At 41.7% G+C, this 20,431-nt stretch overlaps 1 protein-coding gene across 1 annotated transcript in view; it reads left to right on the top strand.

Moving 5' to 3' along the window:
• HHAT (hedgehog acyltransferase) overlaps window positions 1-20,032 on the top strand; it is a 147,252-nt gene extending 127,220 nt beyond the window's left edge. Inside the window, exon 11 of the mRNA XM_059468331.1 lies at window positions 17,716-20,032. Coding sequence (XP_059324314.1) covers window positions 17,716-17,807 — 92 coding nt within the window. The 3' untranslated portion in view covers window positions 17,808-20,032. The remainder of the gene's footprint in view (window positions 1-17,715) is intronic.
• The last annotated feature ends 399 nt before the right edge of the window (window positions 20,033-20,431 follow it).

Genomic DNA, 20,431 nt, shown 5'->3' with positions numbered 1-20,431 from the left:
GACAAAACCCTTCAGGCACCTCCAAGTGTGGGGTTGGAGTACATACTGCCAGGTTGGCTGGCTTCTTTCAAAGGCTAGAGGCAAGGCTTGACATTGCGTTGGAGATGAGGAAAAGGAGAAGGGAAGTATGGGAAGCACTTCAGATTTGTGCCTCAGAGGTGAAGAAAGATTGCCTCTGTCAGCATTTGGCTTTTTGTCATGTGGGAATTGACCACTCTTTTCTTACTCAGAAATTCCTGCTGAAGTTAGCAAGGACTGCCGTGTTCTTTTGATATGCAAATGTTATTTAAGTTATTTGCAGAGTCTGATCTGAAACTGTGTCAGGATGCAGGACAAAGCCTTAATGCTGATGTATGCTGTGACTTCTTTGCATCCTTCTGTCTTGCTTGTCAGTGCTTGCAGGTGATGCACTGTGGTCTAGGCAGAGATGCAGCCTGGAGCAGACACCACTGCACTGTAAAGGTGACTCTGACTTTGTCCTGCTCTCTCTCTGGTTTTGGGAAAGAAGAAATCTTTGCCTGGGAGGCACATGCTGCTGCTCTGCTCACATCCTGTGCTTGGTGGTGCACTTTGTTCATGAGAGTAAGAGTTAATGGTAAAAGAGCATGCAGCAGAGCTTGGCAGGTTCTGGAGAAGAGCAGGAGGGTGATGAAAGGATGACATGATTTCCATTCACAGAATGATTCTGAAGATAGGTAAATTTGTAGCTGAAAGGTAACCAAATGCTGCAGTGAGAAAGTCAAGTAGATGGAGAAATTACAGCAAAATTGGTTCAAGTGAAATTTGCAGATTCAGAGCAGACACAGATGTCACCTTTTATTTTCTAAATGCTTTTCATGGAAGTTAGGAGATCTAACACTTTCCAGAAGTCTGATAGTTATTTGTTAAACAAATTAATTTGACAGAGGTATTTTGATCTATGCAAAATCGTGTCCTTTTTTCACTGAAGTAGACAAAAAGTTGGTTATTTTCCTGTACTCTACTCCAGCTGTTTTACTAGAGAGATACATAATTTTAGAACTCAATTGTTGCTATTTACTAAAATACTAAATGAACTCCTTTTCTCAGATGGAATGGTGTGGAGGATAGTTTGCAGGGTGGGGCAGAAGAGGATTGTGAGAGAAGGTCCTGTCATATACTCATAAGTGGGAAGTCCTGAAATGACTCTTGCAAGCAAGTAGTGTATTTTCAAGATGAGGTAGGCATCAGTATTTCCCTTACTTTCATGCCAAGTCCCTCCAATTACTGAGTGCTCAGCTTGCTGGGAGTGGTTGTCGCTGTACAACAAAGAGCATCACACCCTGGCAACCCAGTCATATTTCCTTTAAAATTGGTAGCAAATCCCCACTATTTTGTCAGTACCAGATTTAAATGTCTGAGTCTTCTTTTGTCAGGTAAGCTCATTTTCTACAAAGACCAAAGGATTTAAATCTGAGCCTTATTATGTCATATGAAAATTTTAGTAGGAGCCTATCCTAGATATGTTAAACCTTCTATTTACTGCAGTCGGCCTTGTTTCTTTTACAGACACTTTCATAGCCTTGAAAAGCACCATCAAGGTGTTGTTTTTAAGAAACCTTCTCCAAGCTGTGAGGCTGTCTCACTAAAAGCTAATTTGGGTGAGCTGCATGCTGAATTTTACACAGCCTGCTTTCAATACACTTGCTGCTCTGTGCTGGCCTGAAGATCTGTTGCTTGACTCCAGAACTGAGTCCAAGTTCTCTCACATCAGCTCTCTGCAGGAAGTTGCTGTTTTCAGCTATTGAGCTGCTTCAACTTGTGTGGTGGCAGTTGTGTCTTTTACCCATAAACAGTTCAATGCCTTCCTTCTATTCTGGGTCATGCTGCAAAACAAAGCAAACAAAGAAAAAAATCTAAAGGAGCCCAAAGTTAATTTTTACTTGATAACAGCATGACAGTGCTTCCTGGGGGACATTACTAATGGCTGCCCTTGGTGTAAGGGGCAGAGGCCCTGGTTAGAGGGAGAGCTGTTGTATTTAATAATGTAAGTAATTAAGCTCTGGTCTATGCACTTAGGAGAGGTAATCCCTGAGTGATGCAAAGTAACCTGAAGATGCCAAATTTCTCAAGGACTAATGGCTTCCTGAAGAATGTCTGGAGTGGTCTGGGATTCCTTTGGAGGACCACTTTTCAAAGAGGGTAAAACCATGAAGGGATTTCTGCCAGAACCCAGCTGAGGCTTGGTTCTGTGCCCTCACTTGGTGTGTTTGGGGCCATACCTATGAAAGGGCACCTTTGCAAGTGCAGGAATGCCCACAGACTGTACCACCAGGACACCTCACATAAATCCATGCCTTGTACCATTTCAGTAAAACTGTTCCTTGGGCTGAAACACCATATAATGTCATGTATACACTTGTAGCTTTTACCAGCACAACTATGTAAAACAGGGATTGGACCATTTTATACTGGTGTGCAGCTTAGTCATAAGGGACACAGAGCCTTGCTAGGGCATTTGATGCCATCTTTCTGCTTTATGCTGAACATAAATGCTGTCCCAATCACAGCAACCACAGTTAAAACCATTTTCTAGTGGCAGCAAGATGGTTCTGTTGTTTCTCAAGCATCCTTTCCAATGAGCCTGATGGTGACACTATCATGAAGCTCCGTGCACATCACTGTGTGAGCTAACCTGTTTAATGATGCATTAAACATTAAATTTGCATTAACCTGATAATGCAAATTTTACATCATGATGCTGTTTCTGAAAAAAAAAAAAATAGAACCTGTCTTTATTTCAGTAAAACATCTCTTGCACTTAGCAACGTTAGACAAAATTGCTGAAAAGTGTGCCAAAAGTGTCACACACAAAAGTGTGCCAGGTTTATAAGCTGTCCTTATAAATCTGGTTTGTCAAAAATTGTTACTCGTGAAGAGAGAGCAAGTGAGCATGGTTTCTTCTCCTATCTTCATTTGAATCTGCTTTGGTCACTTTAAGGTTACAGTAGATTGCCAGGTTTCTTAGCAGCAAAATATGGTAACAGATGTGTGTATCCTCTTCTTGTCCACTGTTGTACTTTTGACCTAAACATTTGAAGAATTTTGTGATTCCAGTTGCTTTACAAATAGCAAAGGGATGGGGAGAAGTAGTAAGTCAGTAGTGGAACTGGGAGTAGATTTTGGCTCCCGTGCCTGATGTCAGTCAGTAGCAACTCACATTTATTCCTCCCTGTGATGTGCTTTTCCACAGCCCTGCTGGGACACCACATTCTTTGGGGTTTGTGAGTGGAGCTCAGTAAGCACAGAACAATGAGCAAGAAGTGGTCACAAGGCAGAAACTTCTGACACTAAAGTAGTGTTAGAAAATCCTTTCAGTGCTTTGGGTTTTGTGCTTCTTGAGCTGCCAGTAGTCTTCTGTGGCAACAGTACATGAAAAATCCACTGTATTGTCTATAAAAGGGATTGCCATGAACTAGTCATTTCTCAATTTGTTTGACTTATGCCAGATTTAGAAAGGTCAAGTCCTTGTTAAAAATGTCACTAATGCAAAGGTGTCTTCTTTTTCACTGGGATAAGCATTGCTGCTCTGTCTCTCACTGAAGCTGGCTCCTGCAGTGCAGTCCAATACACAAGATCTGTCTCATACTTCTTTTTTAAGTAACAATATTGCTGATGAAAGGTTGTGAGATGAGGACAGGAGAAGCTAGGAGATAGAGTCAGCACTTACTTGCTTTGACAGTCTAGAAGAATTGTCAGGATATATCTTGTGAGATGAAGTAGCTCTTTTGGTTGCATCCCTCTTTTTTCCCTCCAGGATTGTCTGTCTTAGTGTGTTTGTCGTGCATAGGTTAGGGGTCCTTTGTGATGCTCTTGGTTTTATTTGTGTGGTTTTTCTCTTCCTCTGAAAATCTGCCCTCACCTTTCCTGCCCACAGCTCAGGTAATGTGGAATAGTGAGATGTTTTCCCCATGGTCTGGGCTCTTGATGCCTCCTGGGGAATGCCAAAGTCTATCTGGAAGCGTCTGTAGGGATGTAGTTTCTGCCAGTTGTGGGCCAGACTGGAAAATCTGATTTACTTCAAGCATTTATTGGGTGGAAACCAAATGTAGTCTGGGGAGCAGGGAGAGGACCTCTCTCTTCCATTTTGCTACAGTAGAGTGTGCAAGCTGTGAGGTTACAGAAAATGCTGGGGTGTTTATGCAGTGAGTCTAATTTCCTTCCAAGGGAGGCAAAGAGCTGAGCCCAGCACTGGGGGCAGCTCCAGAGGGAGCCTCCAGCTGAAGCTTCCTGGGGAGAAGCATCTTTTCCTTTGGGAATCTAATCCAATATCACTACTACCCCATCAAAAGCAATGTGCATTGTTGCTACAACATGGTGTGCAGGTGCTACAATGAGCATGGCTACTGACAAAGTTATAAAAGAAGGAAGACCTGCCACAGCCCCAGATGTCACATCTTGGAATGCTAAGTCTCCAGCATGATTTTGAAAAAATAAGGAGTGTTTTGGAATTTTTTGTCTTGCTTGCACTTTGCACTTTCTGTACCTTCCCACTGTCTGTGGTGCTACACAATGTGTGATTTTATCTCAGGGCAGGCACTGTGGTGGATCCAACTGCAGGGCTCTGCCTGCAGTCACCTTCCTGCACTTGTGTTACAGGAGTAAGTGCTGACCCATCAGCTCTCCTGAAACTGAGACCATGGCAGGGCTGTGCTTGGCCAAGGACACGCAGTTTATGAGTTTTAATCACTGAAGTTAATTACATCAAGACCTTGTATTACATGTAGTACTTTGACAAATTTGTACTGGGTTTGAGATGACACAAATTACTTCCATGACAGTTCATAGATTATTCCAAATTAATGTATAGTCTGATTAGATCTCCATTAGTCAAAGACAGTGGTTATTTTGTTAAAAATGTTAGCATTTACTTAAGACTTTTTACAGAATTTTTCTACCATCTACCATGTGAGTTCTGCAGGAGTAATTTAATTATTAATTCAATTCAGCTTTATGTACTGCTGCCTTCATCAAAGAAGTTGGCTACTGGCAGCACTTGTATTTAATGTTCTGGTAAGCCTGATTGAGATACAAGATTGAGCCCATTTATATCTCCAAGAGGAAGGCAATAAAATTTTTCTGCCTTAATGAGATGACAGCTATAATTAAGCTGCTGGTCACCCTGTGCCAAGCCTACAGCTCCTCACTGTCTCAAGTCTTCAGACTGAAACAAAACTGGCACCATTAGCTCTGAAAGAAAGCTCAAAGGACTGGACCTGGTTTTTTATCTGGTAAAGGCCACCCTAGTTAGTCCTAACTTGGTATTACACATTGATCCTTTTTGGGGGTCTCTTTTGCCACCTTTTGATACCTTTGGTATCCATTCTGCACATATGGGATGCAGGCAGGCACCAAAGGCACGAGGCAAGCTGCTGTCCCTGCTGAAGGCACTCTCAAGTGCTTGTGTTGACATACAAGCTTTCTTTACTTTTATGAATAAAAAGAACCAATTCAGATTTGAAAAAAAATATTTTTATTGAATCTTTCTTACGGTCTACTTTTCAAAAAAAAGTATTTTTTGAACAAGAGTACTTGAATGTTTTAGTCTCTCATAAAATACTTGATTAAGATAATTTGTCTTCTGAGGTGACATGTAGTGCCCATTCTTTGCCCATATTCTAAGTGGACTGTTAGATCAGTATTGATGAGCTGAGGAAGCCTCTTATGTCTTCTTTTTTAGTGCAGAGATAATTTTTTTTCAAATCTGTGAGTTTGATTCTTGCTTCCCATCTTTTCTGTTGCTGTTTCCCTAGTTTTGTTCTCAGTCCACCTGAGACATGTCTTCCTTTTTACTGAAGATTTACTTGATCACTTAAACACTTAAGTGTTTCATATTTTGTGTCTAGAGTGATGCCAATGCATTTGAGTCACCCTTCTGCTCTTGTCCTTCCATTTATTGTGTTTTAACATCTCCAGTAGCAGATCAAAATAATGCCACAGCTTGTCAAGTATTCTACCCAACAATTACAATATCTGTTGTAGTTCAGGTTAAAATTTAAAACAAATTAAGCTACAACACTCTCTGCAGAATAAAAGAATAGTTTATTATTATATTTATTATATAAGCCATAGAAGCTACAGGGACTTGAGCAAAAGGGAAGGTAGTAAGCTGGTAATGACCTTGCTACATCTGCCAGGGTAATTTTTATCCCTTGGTAATTGAAATATATTCAAATGTGATTGAAAGGTCATCAAGGATGCAAGTCAAAGACCTAAGCACAGTTTCTGATCAAAACATTTAGTATTGTCGTCGACTTTTATGACAGGCTGAAGGACTCTGCCAAATGGTAAATTTCACTTATTTAATCAGGCTTCTTTGTTACAACAAACTTTGCAGCTGAGCTCTTCACTTGAGGCCAGTACTCACTGAAGGACAGACCAAGGTCTTTCATCCATGGTTATCTTGCTGTTCTGCAGAAAAGTGAACACTGAGGCAAATTCCAATGCAAAGTAATTCTTCAGAGGGGAAAAGGACTTCTTATCAAGAGCAGTTTTGACCCATATGAATGATGAATACAGTGTGAGCAGATGTGAAGATTTTGCAACTTGTGTTGCAAAATTTGATCCAAACAAAACTTTCAAAATCTATCCTGGATGTCCCAGTATCTGTTCAAAACATTTTTTTGAAAGGAATTAGTAAGGTGATATATGATGGCTGTGCAAGCAGATTGTGCTTTTGAGATTTTTAAATAGGGAAAAGGACTAGTAAAGCAAACTAATAGTTTTCTTTGCAAATGTCCATTTCCTGTGCAAAAATCAGCTGCATTCAGTGACCATGCATAAAATTTGTGAAGCTCTTCCATTTCATCCAGAATATGTACTTCAGCATGAGGCATTGATTTTTAGTAATAATTCATGTCAAATCAGAAGAAGAGCCAACTGAAAATAAAGGAGAAGAGAAGAAAATGAACCCTCTGTCCTCTCTGTTATGTATGCTAATTATTGCTAAAGAAATTGGCATTATTCTCCTTGTCAAGATGAGGAGTGATACTGCCTTCAGAAGAAAAACAGCCTATTTTGGCAGGGTGAGTCATATACCCTGTCCCCCTGCCCCCAACCTGCCAAAAAAAGGCAATTTTTTGGTTCTCCAGCTAGTCAGGGTAAATTATGGACACTGTGCACTCTATCCTTCTTCAACGCTGGCTTTGCCCATGCCCAGCTAATCTCTGTAGCCATCCTGCTCTCGTGATTGGGCATCTTGGTGTTTCAGTTTCAAAATCAGGATGTGGGGAAGTGTTGTTCTGACATGTAGTGATTGTAGCAAAGGTATTTGATCACAGTCTGGGCCTGCTTGAGATGCAGCCTTCTTTAATTAGCCCAAATTTATCTGTAAAATGACTAATCCATGTAGCCACACCATTGCACATGAGCTGTGATCTGAGATCAGATCCAGTTCTGTTCTCTTGGATCCTCTGAGCTGATGTGATGATTAATCAATTATTCTGGTTGTGTGGCTGGTCCCATAAAGGCAGCGAGCGCCACACACGCTGGGGAGGGATTTGCAGAGATGATTGTTTAGCAGAGACTGTACATATGGAAATTTGTTCTCATTTCTTCCTTTGTGCTATCCCGTTCACAAATGGAAATGACTGCTTCGTAGCCAGTTCTCATTATATTTCTCTCCCAGGAGATGTGAAATTAGCTCTAGGAGAAATCCCACAGTGGTTGGGAGTGAAGCCCAGTCCCTGCCATGGAGGTTGTCTGCCAGGATGGGGGAGCAGGGAGTCAGTGAGGCTGGCAGGATCCTGCCCTCTCCAAAATGTCTCAGGCAGTGACAGAAGAGGAAACTAGTTAAAGAATACAGAGTTCATGTGTACAAATGGATCCCTCCAGAGAGATGTGGGTATATGCTGGTTTTGAAAGGAATTAGTAAGATGGTTTTGAGCAAGATGTGTATTTTGGTGTTATTAACAGTCATGTTAAAGATTTGCAGCACTGCTTGTGTTACACTGAATAGCAGAGCCCAGGTGGGACAGAGAGTGTAGCAGCCATGCATCAGATCATATTCCTAGCTAAAGAAGCACGTGGAAAGATGATATCTCATTGCCCTAAACTGCACTTTGTTAAATAAGGCAATTTAAACATAGGCAAAAACTTTCTGGCAAGGCATAGTATTTCTAGAACTTTGTTGCAGTTTTGTGAAATTGAAAGGTTGTGAGATTTTTTTTGTCCTTCTACAAAAGGGAATATGCTGGTAAAGATATAACAATTTGAAAAGATGGGGTTCTGTGAGATCTTTTTGTAGTTGCAGACTTGTTTCTGTATATGTTTTACTACGCTGGTGCAGCCATCTGACCTGAAAGGAAGATTTTGAATGATCCCCTTCAGCAGCTGCTCAGGAAGCTTGCTTAAAACAGGGGAGCAAGGAGAACAGCTAGGCTGTTACAAGATTTAAATCTTTCCATTCCCATTCTCTACATTCCCCTAAGCCAGGTACAAGGCAAAGAATGCCTGCATCTCTCAGCATCAGCTTGGGTTGGCAGAATGGTTTTGGTCTCCATGACCATGCTGGTAGGTAACTCTTTCAGATTTGTGCTGATCAGGCTTCCTCCCCTTGGGTGGCTGCTTGCTGGCCAGAGATCACATCCCAGAAAAGCAGAGCAGGTTTACTTAGCAAATGAGGTCCCTGTCCTTGGAAGTGCTGGCAGATTCTGCACATTGATATAGCTGCCTGGGTGTTTCTAATCTGTGTTTTCTGACACGAGCGGTGAATGGTTTAGCAGCTTTTGCTTCTGTGTACACAGCTCACCAGGGAGGCCTGTGTTTTCAGATACTCTCTGGGCTCTGTTGCCCAGCTCACACAGAAAGCAGAGAATAAGGTATTCCCTCCCCAAACTCAGTAGACATACTCTTGAAATCCAGAATGTGTTTTCTGAGAGTATACAAGCAAGTTGTCTAATTTTGTCCTTGAATTCAATTAAATATTGACATAAGTCAAGGAATTTTAAATTAGTTTTTTCCTTTGTTTCAAGTGGTCTTGATGATGGACTAACACAGATTTGTTTTCCCCCCAGAATTAAAATGAATTTACTCTCCTCCACAAGCTGTTTATAATTTAACTATTTTACTGATAATTCTTCTCTTTAGTTGCTATGATTCTGTGGGCTGCAGCAGGGTCACGTCAGGGTGCAGATTAGTGAAACAATTGTTGTATCAAAAAGTGGTCAACTGAGGCAATCCTGTCTGGGCCTTTTGCTCTAGGTGACTTGTGTGCAACAATTCCATCTCATGGGATATGCCACCAGTGGGATGGAAATTGTTTGTTGTCAAAGTTTTCTGCTGGCTCATGGCCACCTTCAGGCACCACTATCTCTCTGCCTCCCTCTATCTCTCTGCCTCCCTAAATCTGCATCAGCCCTCTTCTTTGCCCTTTGGTGACACTGTGAAAATGAGACACAAGCAGAAGGGGAGTAACTTCATCCAGCCTGGGAGCAGCAGTTCAAAATGCCTCAGTCCTGCATCGATTGCCACGGCTCAGTAAATGACTGCAGGATTGCCTGGTTACCTTATCTGTGCACTTCCATCCCTCAAGATATTTGTATTTCTGTTAAGTGAGAGCTCAGCTCAATGACCTCACTTGTAGTGTTAGCTTTACACTGATAGAGCAATTATCAAATGCAGTGTTCATGTAAATTAACACTGTGCTCTCAGCCCTTCTCTTACTGCACTCTAGTAGTTAATATAATTTTTATCCATGGAGCATTTCAGCTACAAGAGCTCTGTGATAAGGAGCTACAGTTTGTTTGTTGCTAGTGTAGCTGGTTGTAAATACTTGTGAAATTTGTCACACTGTCTGATTTTTCCTAATTCTTAATGCTGTGAAGACACAAGACAGCACCATGGAAGAGCTGCAATGGTCTTGGAATATGAGTGGTTTGGAAGATGACTAGGAAAAATGGCAGATTAAAAAATGGGTTGCAGGTAGGAAGGGGATTGTGAATAATTAATCTTTAAATCATTCTTCATATTTAAAAATTAATTATTTTATGGGTATTTAAGCATCTCATATTCATGACCCTTTCAGGGTACCTTAGCCAGAAATCATGTTGAGGAAATAAATTATAGTGCTTCTCCTTTTTAGCCAAGTGTTTGCTTGCTGGTGATGGATGGCATGTGTCTGAATCCCTGGTTTAAATCTTCTTTTGTGAGTATAGAGCCTTGATTTCTCAAGAGCTCCCCAGCACTAAAAGGCAGGAGAAGGAGCTTCATTGTATGTGAAAGGCCTGACACACAAACCTAAATCCAAGAACCCCAGTTAGACTGGTCCAGAAATCTTCCTGAAATTTGAAGCTCTAGTAGAGGGGAAGTTAATTCACCTTTCTGCTCTGCATGTGTTTCTATATATACCATGGGCATCTCTGCTCAGTGAGAGGCAGATGCTCACCTCAGGATCCTGCCAGGCAACAACAATGTGCCCAGCTCTGCCTTTGGGGCGTTCATGTTCTCCTGGGGAGTTAACTCTTCATTCTCCTGTTTCATCTTAAAGCTGTAACAAAAGGGGGCTCCCTGCTCTGGTGTTTCCACTGGTGTATTTAACACTCAGCAGATAATTACAACTGAAAAATGCCCTAAAATCGTTGCAATTCTCATCTTTATGTACTTGTTCACACCATATTTAAGGAAGTTCTGTTGGGAATACCTGAGTAGACCTTTAATGATAAACATAGTGCTGTCCTAAGCCAGATGTATGACTGTAAAATGTTTCCTTGCAGAGCACTTCATAGAGGTAGCTCTTTTGCCTTCCTTCGGGGTGAAGATGGATCTTTGTTTACTATAATGCTTTTAGAAGCTTTTCTCTCTGTTCTAAAAATAAATGAGCATTAAGATTTCATATTTTGTGGGCTTTGATTTCATATTAGCTGTGTGTAGGTCCCAGTTTAAGACATGGGAGGAGAGGGAAGGTTGCTTCTGGTTTACAGACTCACCCCTTCATAATCTGGATTGGATTTTTTTTCCTTTCTCATTAGCAGTTTTGGCAGGAAGATTCCAACAGGCAGTTTTCATCAGTCTTCCTTACTGTTAATTCAAATTCAGCAGTAGCATGAATATGGTTCTTTTGATTTTAGTTGAATTACTCCAGAGTCAACTTGATATGCATGAGACCACAATTACTGCCTAAAATACCAGGCTTTTTTCCACTGACTAGCTCTGCTGGGAAAACTAGTGGAGGGTGAAGATTTATTTTAAAGTGTGAAGCAGAAGGCATAACTCCTGTGAATTTTTTTTTATGCTTTATACAAAGTTTAGAAGTAAAAAATGCTTAAGGTAGGATAGTATCACAAAAACACACCAAGAAATATAGAGTGAAATTATCCTACTCGTATGAGGTGATAAATACTGGGGAAATAATCCTTCTAGTCTACATTGTGCAGCATCTGGAGAGCTGGTAGTGGTCATGGTATTTAGCATTCAATGAGGTTCTAGCCCCAAAGACAAAACAGAGAATCTCTGGATACTTGCATCCAGAGCATTTACCAGCAAATAGCAGAGCATGGTGGTAGTGGGGTTTTTGTTTTGTTTTGTTTTGTGTTTTTGTTTTTTTTTTTGGTTTTTTTTTTTGGTTTTTTTTTTTTTTTTTTTTGTTTGGTTGTTTGGTTGGTTGGTTTTTGTTTTGTTTTGGTTTTGTTTTTTTTTTTTTCTTTCATATGCATACTTAGTGCAATGAAAATAGTTTTGGCATCATCACTGAATTGTGTTCATGGGTGCTTTATAGAAGCTAAAGGATAGGCCAATCTTTGGAGCTCTACCTATGAATTTGTTTATTTGCAGCTTATCTAATTAACAGGATAAAGTACTAAAGCATGCTCAGCAGCCTTAGCCCTGACATGGGTTAAATTGATATCTTGTTGCTTAACAAAGTCTTTGTCAACACACAACTTTCTTCCATCAAACACAAAATTATTTTAGCTATGGTAAAACCTGGTTCCATGCACAGTAAGGACACAGGAAAGCCACAACTTTTGTGACCTCTGTTTACTAAATCCATCCTATTTATATGATGAAAACACTAAGAGACTTTGGCTTTTTGCTCTCAGTAACGCTGATCTGAATGATTTGTTGTCATCCTGTGTTGCAGCTGATGGTCTTGGACTGTTATCTCTCCATTTTCAGTTTTTCACAGCAGTGCTAAGTACTCAGAAAGCCACAGATGTAAGCATTCTTTGGGATGGCATGATTTAAAATTCACATAAGCAGATTACTGTTACACATTTGTTAGTGCCTTTTGCTGGAAACTGCTTCATGTCTACTGAAGAGGCAGCTTTTGTGGTTACTGCCAGGTTCAGGTCTAGACCTGGGAGCTTAGTATTTTGTCCTTCTCAGTCATCTTTCCAGATGCTGCATGGGACAGAGCTGAATTGTTCCATGGGCTTCCTTTGAAAATGACCTATTGACAGTAATATTTATTATTAATATTTGGACCTTTTCCACACCCAGCAGCTAAAGTGCCTTCAGTGCCTGGAAATCTGTAGGAATAGGCCAGGTCAGCCTTACCTGATCTCCCAAGCTGGTTTCCATCAGTTGAGCTGCCCTGCTCCCAAGCTGCACAATAGGTGGAAAGGAAATATGTGAGAGCTGTGAGCTGGGGGCTCATGATGGGATAAAGGGGCATCTTGAATTTACAGACCCTGTGCCTGTGTGCTGCTCTGCATGGGCTGGGAGGATGGAGATGCCCAGCTGGGACTTGGAGAGCTGTGTGTTTGCTGGCAGAATTTATTGTCTGTCCTTTGACACATGTGCAGTGTGGAGGCTGAAAGTAGCAGCAAAAGAACCTGCTCTGAACCATGTTAGGGCTTTGCTACAACACAGCTGAAAACAGGTAGAGTTTTCTTTTCCCAATATCTGAAGACTAATTGGGTATCAAACTGCAGCATGTTTGTAACACATGCTGTATGACATTCCCTCTGTAATGGTCAGACAGGTCCACCTGGAAGTGACAAAAATACATGAAATTAAAATTTAAAAATGCAGAGTTTATCTAGCCCAACATTTGGAGATGCTTCAATGTTGGGCTAGATAATAGGTTTCTTTCAACAGAAAGTAGGAGATCTGCAGTTTGGAATGTGTTATTTTTCTGAAAAAGTGATATTTTTACTGAATCTGTAAGTATGTTAGTAACTGTAGGTAAGGGTTGTCTTGGCCTCAAATGCTGGTTTGCTTTGGCTTTTTATTATGCTTGACAGACTGGTGCCTGTTCCCCCTCCTTCCCACCACTGTGTCTCTTTAATTCCACTTTACAGAGGAGTTGCTTCAGTGTCTTTGTCACATTTGAACTTTTGTTTAAGAATAAATTTTCCTGAGTGCTAAGCCTTACAGCAACTTAGGTAGTTCCAAATCAAAGTCAGAGTAGATGTATGCTCCTCCAGCCAAGCTTTTCAGGGAGATTAGTTCCTCTGACTTCAATTGATTTAATAACTGCTCTGCACTTGAAGACTTCTGAGGACTGTGCAAGCCAAGGCACTTCTAAAAATAACATTTAGGTCCAAGAGCCACTAAGGCAGTCTTGGAAAATGCAAAACATAACAACTGCCCCCTTGTCTTACATCTCACTGGTTGGAAGGGACAAAGGACTGTTTCCTTGCGTTTTGATGATGATGTGAAACCTGGCTATGCCCAAAACATTGCCAGTGTGGTTCTTTTTCATTACTGTGGGTGATGAGGAAATTTGAAAGAGCTTCCTTCTGGATACATGATTAAATGTTGGTTCAAATGATTTGAACTGAGGTAATAAGGATATAACTGGTCTTTTGAGAGCTGTGATCCAGCCTGTTACTTTGCAGTTGAAAGCTTAGTTTTACCCCATTCCTGTCAAAATCCAGAGCGTGCTAGAAGCATGACCTTTTCTAGTCATTTGCAAAGTATGCAGAAATACTTTGGAATGAGAGATAGGAAGTTGAAAGTGTAACTCCAAAAGCTGTTCCTGTTTGTATCAATTCTCTCTTGATCATGTAATGAAAACAAATCTCCTGCTCATTAGGCTGAAAGCTGAGTACATGACATACCAAAATGTGGTTTTAACCAGCAAGGCTCCTGGGAAGTCCGTGAGCTGTGTTGGACAGAGCAGTGCCTCAGGCCCAGCTGGGACTGAAGAATTCTCTGGGAGGAGGTTGGGTGATAGATGGATCAAGTGCTGCCTCTCTACAAAATGTGCACTCCTCCTCCTCACAAAGGAGCTTGCGTTTGATGTTTTGTGGAGCAGCACACCTTGGTTGTGATTCTCACCCAGTGTTCCTTTGTTAAAAGTGATCCAGCTGTCTTAAAATTAATTTCTGCAGGTAAAGCTCACAAATCTTCCTGGATTTTCAAACAGCATATGAATTAGCCCTTGTTTCTACAAATAGCATATGTTAATGAACACAAGTTCATCTTTTTGTGAAAAAAATTCTGACAATCTCTGTAGTCCCATGAAACTCAGCCTTCAAGCCCAAATCAAATCACTGAAACCAGTCAAGAAACTGTGAGATTTAAAGTGGTATGTGACACAGTTTTGAATAAAGAGTGCAGTGATTTCCTAACAGCCTAGTGCTTGATCTGACACTAATAATGTTTTGAAGAGTGCATTCTATGTATGACTTTACAGAGAGATACTGATGCAAAATGCAGGCATGTGTGCTTCCAAGCTGAGTTTGGAGACTGGTACCGCACAGGTGAGGGTGCAGGGGTTTAGGGGGATAAGGTAAAGCTGAGGAGTCACCAAAAAGAGGCCCCTGAATGGTGTCTGAGAGTAGGAGCAGAATGAGAGGCAGCAAAAAGCCTGAGGTACATACTTAAGGTACAAACATACCTTAAGATGCTGGCCAGGGTAAAAGGAGGAAATTTCCTTGGAGCTGTGCATCCAAAGCCATTGGTACTGATTGGTTGCTTGGGTTTACAAGGAGAAACTGTGGAAGCAGAAAAGGTTTCTGTGACCTTACATTGCAAGAGAGCAGCTCGTGCTGCTGTTGGACTGTGGAGGTCACCTACAGGGAAAACACAGGCTGGGCAGAATTTGAAATTCCACCCTTGCTGGATTAGCATTGCTCCATGTGTGCTTCCTACATCATCACCTTCTGGAGAGCAAGTTCTTCAGCTTTTTCAATAACTTTATTGTATATCCAGTCTTAAAATGAAAGAGATTAGTGAAAACAATTTAAGGGTCTCTTGCTTGCTTCAGGCTGTCCTTGGGCTGCTTCTCAGGTGTGGATGCACCTGTGCAAATCTGCCTTGAGTGGGCTGGAGTAATCTGGGATTGCCAAGGGGCAGAACACGGTGCCTCTGCCTCACTCAGTGCATTTCCCCACACCCACCAGCACTGCACGTGGTTCCAGTATGGCAAGAATGGGCAAGATCCCCTCAGCCCTGCTTGGAGCTGCCTCCTCCTTGTGCAGCAAGAAATGCTTTGGGATTTGTGCAGCACCTCCTAGAAGAACTATAACAAGATCAAATTTTTTAAAATCCCCTTTTCCTTTGCCCATATTAGGGTCACTTTTTCTTCCCCCTTCCTTCTCACCTTCGTTAAATGAGAGGGGATGATGTGCTGAATGCCACCCCTGACACTGTACAGGACAGACTCCCTACATTCCAGGAGGATTACCACAAGCTTGATTATTGTGGTTAAAAACCCTGGGAACCCAGGTTCTGGGTACTATGGAGAAATATTATCAGAAATCTAAGACATCTAGAAAAGATTTCCAGTGCATAACTATGTATTATGACAAGGTCTCTTAATATGCTGGTTGGGGAGAGCAAGTAAGTCAGCTACTGTTGGCTCATTTTCAGTGTGCCAGAGCTTTACAGTATTTAAAAATGCAAAACATGTAACTAGCAAATTTCCAAAGTGCCCCCAAAACAGAACAATTCTAGACTCTGCTTTTTAAATTTTCTGGCTCTGTCTGTATAAAGCAGCCACCACAATATTGCTGCCAGAAGAGGTATGTTTTTATTACATCTATTGACATACTTTCACATGCAATTTCAGCAGAGACAAAGCACAGCTGGGCTTTAGCTTGCTATTGAAGGTGAAACCCAATCTGCAGTAGGCTAATTTCACTGAAATAAAAACAAGACTTTTATGGTTAAAAACGCCCTTGGAGATACCTCAGCCAATTTGTTTTGTGAAACAAATAATTAAACAAAAGTATAATTTCTCTTCAGGGTGTTGTGAAGACAGGGGATTAATATTTGTAAATGTCTCCATGAAAATCAGTCAGGTTACAGGACAGTATTTCACCACAAAGCAAGGCCAGAATAATTAGAGGCCCATGAAACAAACACAGCTATTCATAGCAGGGGGATGCAACTTTTTCTGGAGCTGTTCCAGGATGAAGTGTGACCCTGTCCAGCTCTTGGAGCACAGGGGAAGGGTCCCAGCACGGGCAGGACTGGGTCTGGGGCTCTGAGTTCTGCTGAGGGCAGGGTATTGAGCCAAGGCTCAGCTGGATGGGAGCACAATTAAACTGTGCCCTGGCTGGAATTAGCTTGGAGCCTGGACAAAACCAGCCTGCAAAGCACCTTGTAAATATAGCTCCAGAAAGAGCTCCTCCTGGAATATCACATTGTGCAGAGCTTCTCTCCATCCCTTCTTCCAGGCCAGAGGGGCATCTCCTGTCTGCCTGTAGGTTCTTTTAGATCAGAGTTTTCCCCAAGAGGGGCAGATTTTCTTCCTGAAGCAGATGTTGGTAGTCCAAGGACAGCATGCAGAAAACCATTCATGCACGTGACCAAAATTTTTATGTCAACAATGGCAACAAGAAAAAGCCATTAAAAAAACCTTCAAACATTTTCCTCTCTGTCCCCTTTCCCCAGACAGCCCACAGTAAAACACAACAGGGCCTAGCACTGAGGATTTCAATCTCTAAGATCTAAATTTCATAAATTCTAGAGAAAGGAGGAGAATGGACAAAAGAAGTGTCAGGAAAGGTATCAAGGAAAGCAAAATAATTTACTTGGTTACTTTTCAAATGATTTACAACTCTACTGGAAAGCAGTAGACCTTTTGGCTTGTGACCTCCTGTTTACTGCTGTTTGCTGTGATAAGTTTGAGTGAAAGGATGGTAGCTTTTGCTAAAGAGAATTTGAAACAGTAATGAAACATCATTTGACCAGCAAAGGTTTTATATATTGGAAGAGTCTTTATAGTTAAGAAATAACCTGGGCATCGGGCAAATCAGGCAGAGAGGTCTGTCTGTTCTTCACTGGCACACATTGGCTGTTAGTGGGCTGTAGAGGGGTACATCAGGCTTTACACCCAGCTGCAGGATATCCAAAACATCCTTAATCAGAGATTACCCCAGACTCCTTCTGCAGAACAGGTAACTGGACTTGTTCAGATTTTTAATAATCTTCACTGTGGCTGTACATCCCTTTGTGCCTAGGAAGCCCCACAGCCAGCTTAAAGCATCAGGGTTCACTGGGGAATCTGCTTGATAGACAAACTCACTAAAAGGAGAGGATCAAAACAGACCTTTGAAATTCCACAGGAATAAATCTGGTCCAATTCCCTGAAAAATGAGAAAGACAAGGACTGCCAGGGGGTCAGGCACCCTGGAGCTTAGATAATTTTACTTTTCAAATTTTGTGGGTTGACTCTACTTACTTATGAAGCTGAATTGCTAATAAAATTAATTAGAAGCATTCATAAGTTGGCCATCCCCAGAGTATTTCTACTTGAAGCAGTCATTAATTATTCTGACCAGGATTGTCTGTCTCTTCTATTTATAGGCTGGCCATGGGCAACACTGACTGTCTTTGGGTTCCTGTACTGCTATGCTCATGTTGGAATTGAGTGGGAGCAGAAGTGTGCTGCACACTAGGAATGATGCAAACCATTGTTCTTGAGGCAGGTTGATGGTTTTTCTACACTGGATATTCTGTCTGCACAAGGCTGAGCCAGACCAAGTCTTCAGTCCAGGTATTAAAACCAAGAGCTCATGTAATTGATTCTGGATTGCAAATGCAGGAATTGTACTGCACAAACACTGATGGGCTGCAGCAGGGGGTGGGGAGAAATTATGAAGCATTTTGAATTATGTTATCTTTGTAAAACAGCATCTTTGTGACTCTGTGTACATCAGAAGTGTGCATCTCAGAACAGGAATTTTATATATGTTGGGGTTGTTTTCATGTTTTGATGCTCATTTTGAGATATGAAGAAAAAAAAAAATTCTACCTTGGAGAATTCAAAATGCCCAATCTCTCACAGATGGTGTCCAGGGGCATGTAGGGCTGTGCCCTGCACTTACACTACTCCATGAAGGGCAAGATGCTCATCAGTTCTTCTTGACTGCTTTCCAATATAAGCTAGGACATTCTGTATTCTCACTGACTGGAGTAGTTCTGCCTTAAGCTACTTTGCCACCTACTGTAGCAAAGCCTGCTTTTTCTTTTTAATGTCTTCTTTTAAAAGTTTGCCTTTAAAACAGCACCTTTTTGGTAACCTTAGAAATGGTTTTGTTTCTTAAAAAAGAGAGAGTAGGAGGGAAGGTCTTTTCTTAAGGAACAGTTTTCCTTTTTAATCAAATAATCTTAATCTTTTAATCTTAAAGCTCCTTGGACTTTAGATGCTCTCTGCCTTGTCTTAGAGCTAAAGCATTAAACACTACCTTTATTTTGGGGCTAGTACCACCTTCAGACTGTTCAGTCTGCCTCTTGTATTGTTCTGTTACAAAAGGAGATATCTCCAGTCTGGTAAATCTGTTCAGTCTGCTTCATTCTCTGGTGTCCAAGCAATCAGCTCCTGCAATGTATTGCAGACACCCTGGGAGGAACTTTTTAAGGCCTTTAGAAAAAAACAGAATGGTCCAATACAGTGGCCTCAGATTAGCTGGAGCTCCATGTCCTTTGGCCACACAGACGTGTTACAGCAGCATCTTTGCCCAAAGATTATGCTGAGAGGTGAGAGCATCCCTCCAGAGCTGGGAAGGTCACACCTGCAGGTGTCCAGCTTGCAGGAGTGCTTTGACACATGCTGTTTTCTAAGGGGAGAGCCTTCCCTGACTGATACTATGGGTGTCGCCTACACTATTCTGTTTTAAACTGATACTGAAGAGCAGCCAGAAGACCTTTAATCTTTCTAAAGTTAGACATTCCCCCTAGGCATGGTCAAAAGGCCACAAGTTCTGGAGTAGACTTCTTCCAAAGGCAGCTTCCTCCACCCAAAGCATGTCAAAACTTGTTCCATGCCCCTGGCAGACATTTCAGCCTGTTGGGAATTAGTGTCCTACGTCCATCACTCCTGCAGCTTCAGCCAAGTCTGATACAATTTACCCCTTCAACAAGAAATTCAGTTCCTGATACAGGCTTCTGCTTATTGCCTGCATCTCTGATGCCTCTGATGCTCACAGCTGTGGCAGCCTTCTTGTTACCTTCCATTTATTCCTGAAGAAATAAGGGCAGAGGCTTCAGCTCTAACTATCCAGAGGAAAGCCCATCTCCTGCTGTTTCAACTGGGGGCTCCAGCCTTTTATGTTGAGTCCCCCATGTCCCCCACCATAACAATGCCATGATTTCCCCTGGAAGCCATTTCTAGGAGGCACCATGGCCTGGTGAAAATAACTTACCTTGAATGCTTCCTGGCCAAGACATGGCTCTCCTGACTGACTGGATGGGGATTGCAGGGATTCTCTCAGCCACAGAGTACATGGCTCTAAGCTCTGAATTTTTATAAAGGATCTGAGATTGGCCTCCATTTTGGGGCAGCACTGAGCTAAGGGCAAGAACTTTCTCAGACTTTGCTCAAACTTTGTAATTCAGTAGAATTAGCATAAGAGCAAAAAGTCATTAATCTGTTCTTCAGTCTTATTGATTAGCATTATTACATTTGCTGAGGTGCTGCTGAGTGATTGGATTCCAATTTGTATGCATGCAAAGCTTCCAGCTCCAATATGGAAATGACCCTGAAGGTCATCTAGTGCATGCTTATTTCTGAACTAAAATTGTTTTCTATTTTTTTTTTTTTTGAGTGCTTTATATATCCTTCATAATTTTGTATCTTTTTCTCTTTCTATAAATAAAGCTGAAATGCACTGTTGGCTTGAGAGCTGTGTCTTGGAAAACTATAGCCTTGTGTAAGAAAAAGAAGTGTTCCACTGTTGTGGAGAAACACCCCTATGCACTGGGAGCCTGCAGGGTGGGTGCAGTGCAGGCTGGTCACTTTTATCCCTGCTGTGCACTGCATGGAACATGCCTTCCCTAATGGTGGGAGTTTAAAAAGCAAATCAGCCTTTGATAGCTGGGCTAAGGAAATACTGCGGCATGTGAAGTTTCTGAGAAGAGCAGCATGCACAGAAAATGGTGCTTCCCACTCCCAGAGTTCCTTCTCAGTCCTGCAAATACAGCAGTGTCAGCATGGGGCACGTTCAGTCAGACAACACACAGCTCTACACCTGAAGCACTTCAAACTTGCTGCTCAGTTGCTCCTTCAGCTTGGAGACACATT

The sequence above is a fragment of the Ammospiza nelsoni genome, chromosome 3, assembly GCF_027579445.1.
Source record: "Ammospiza nelsoni isolate bAmmNel1 chromosome 3, bAmmNel1.pri, whole genome shotgun sequence".
NCBI lineage: Eukaryota > Metazoa > Chordata > Aves > Passeriformes > Passerellidae > Ammospiza > Ammospiza nelsoni.
The sequence above is the reverse complement of the archived record's forward strand: the minus strand, read 5'-3'. Positions and strand labels throughout refer to the sequence as shown.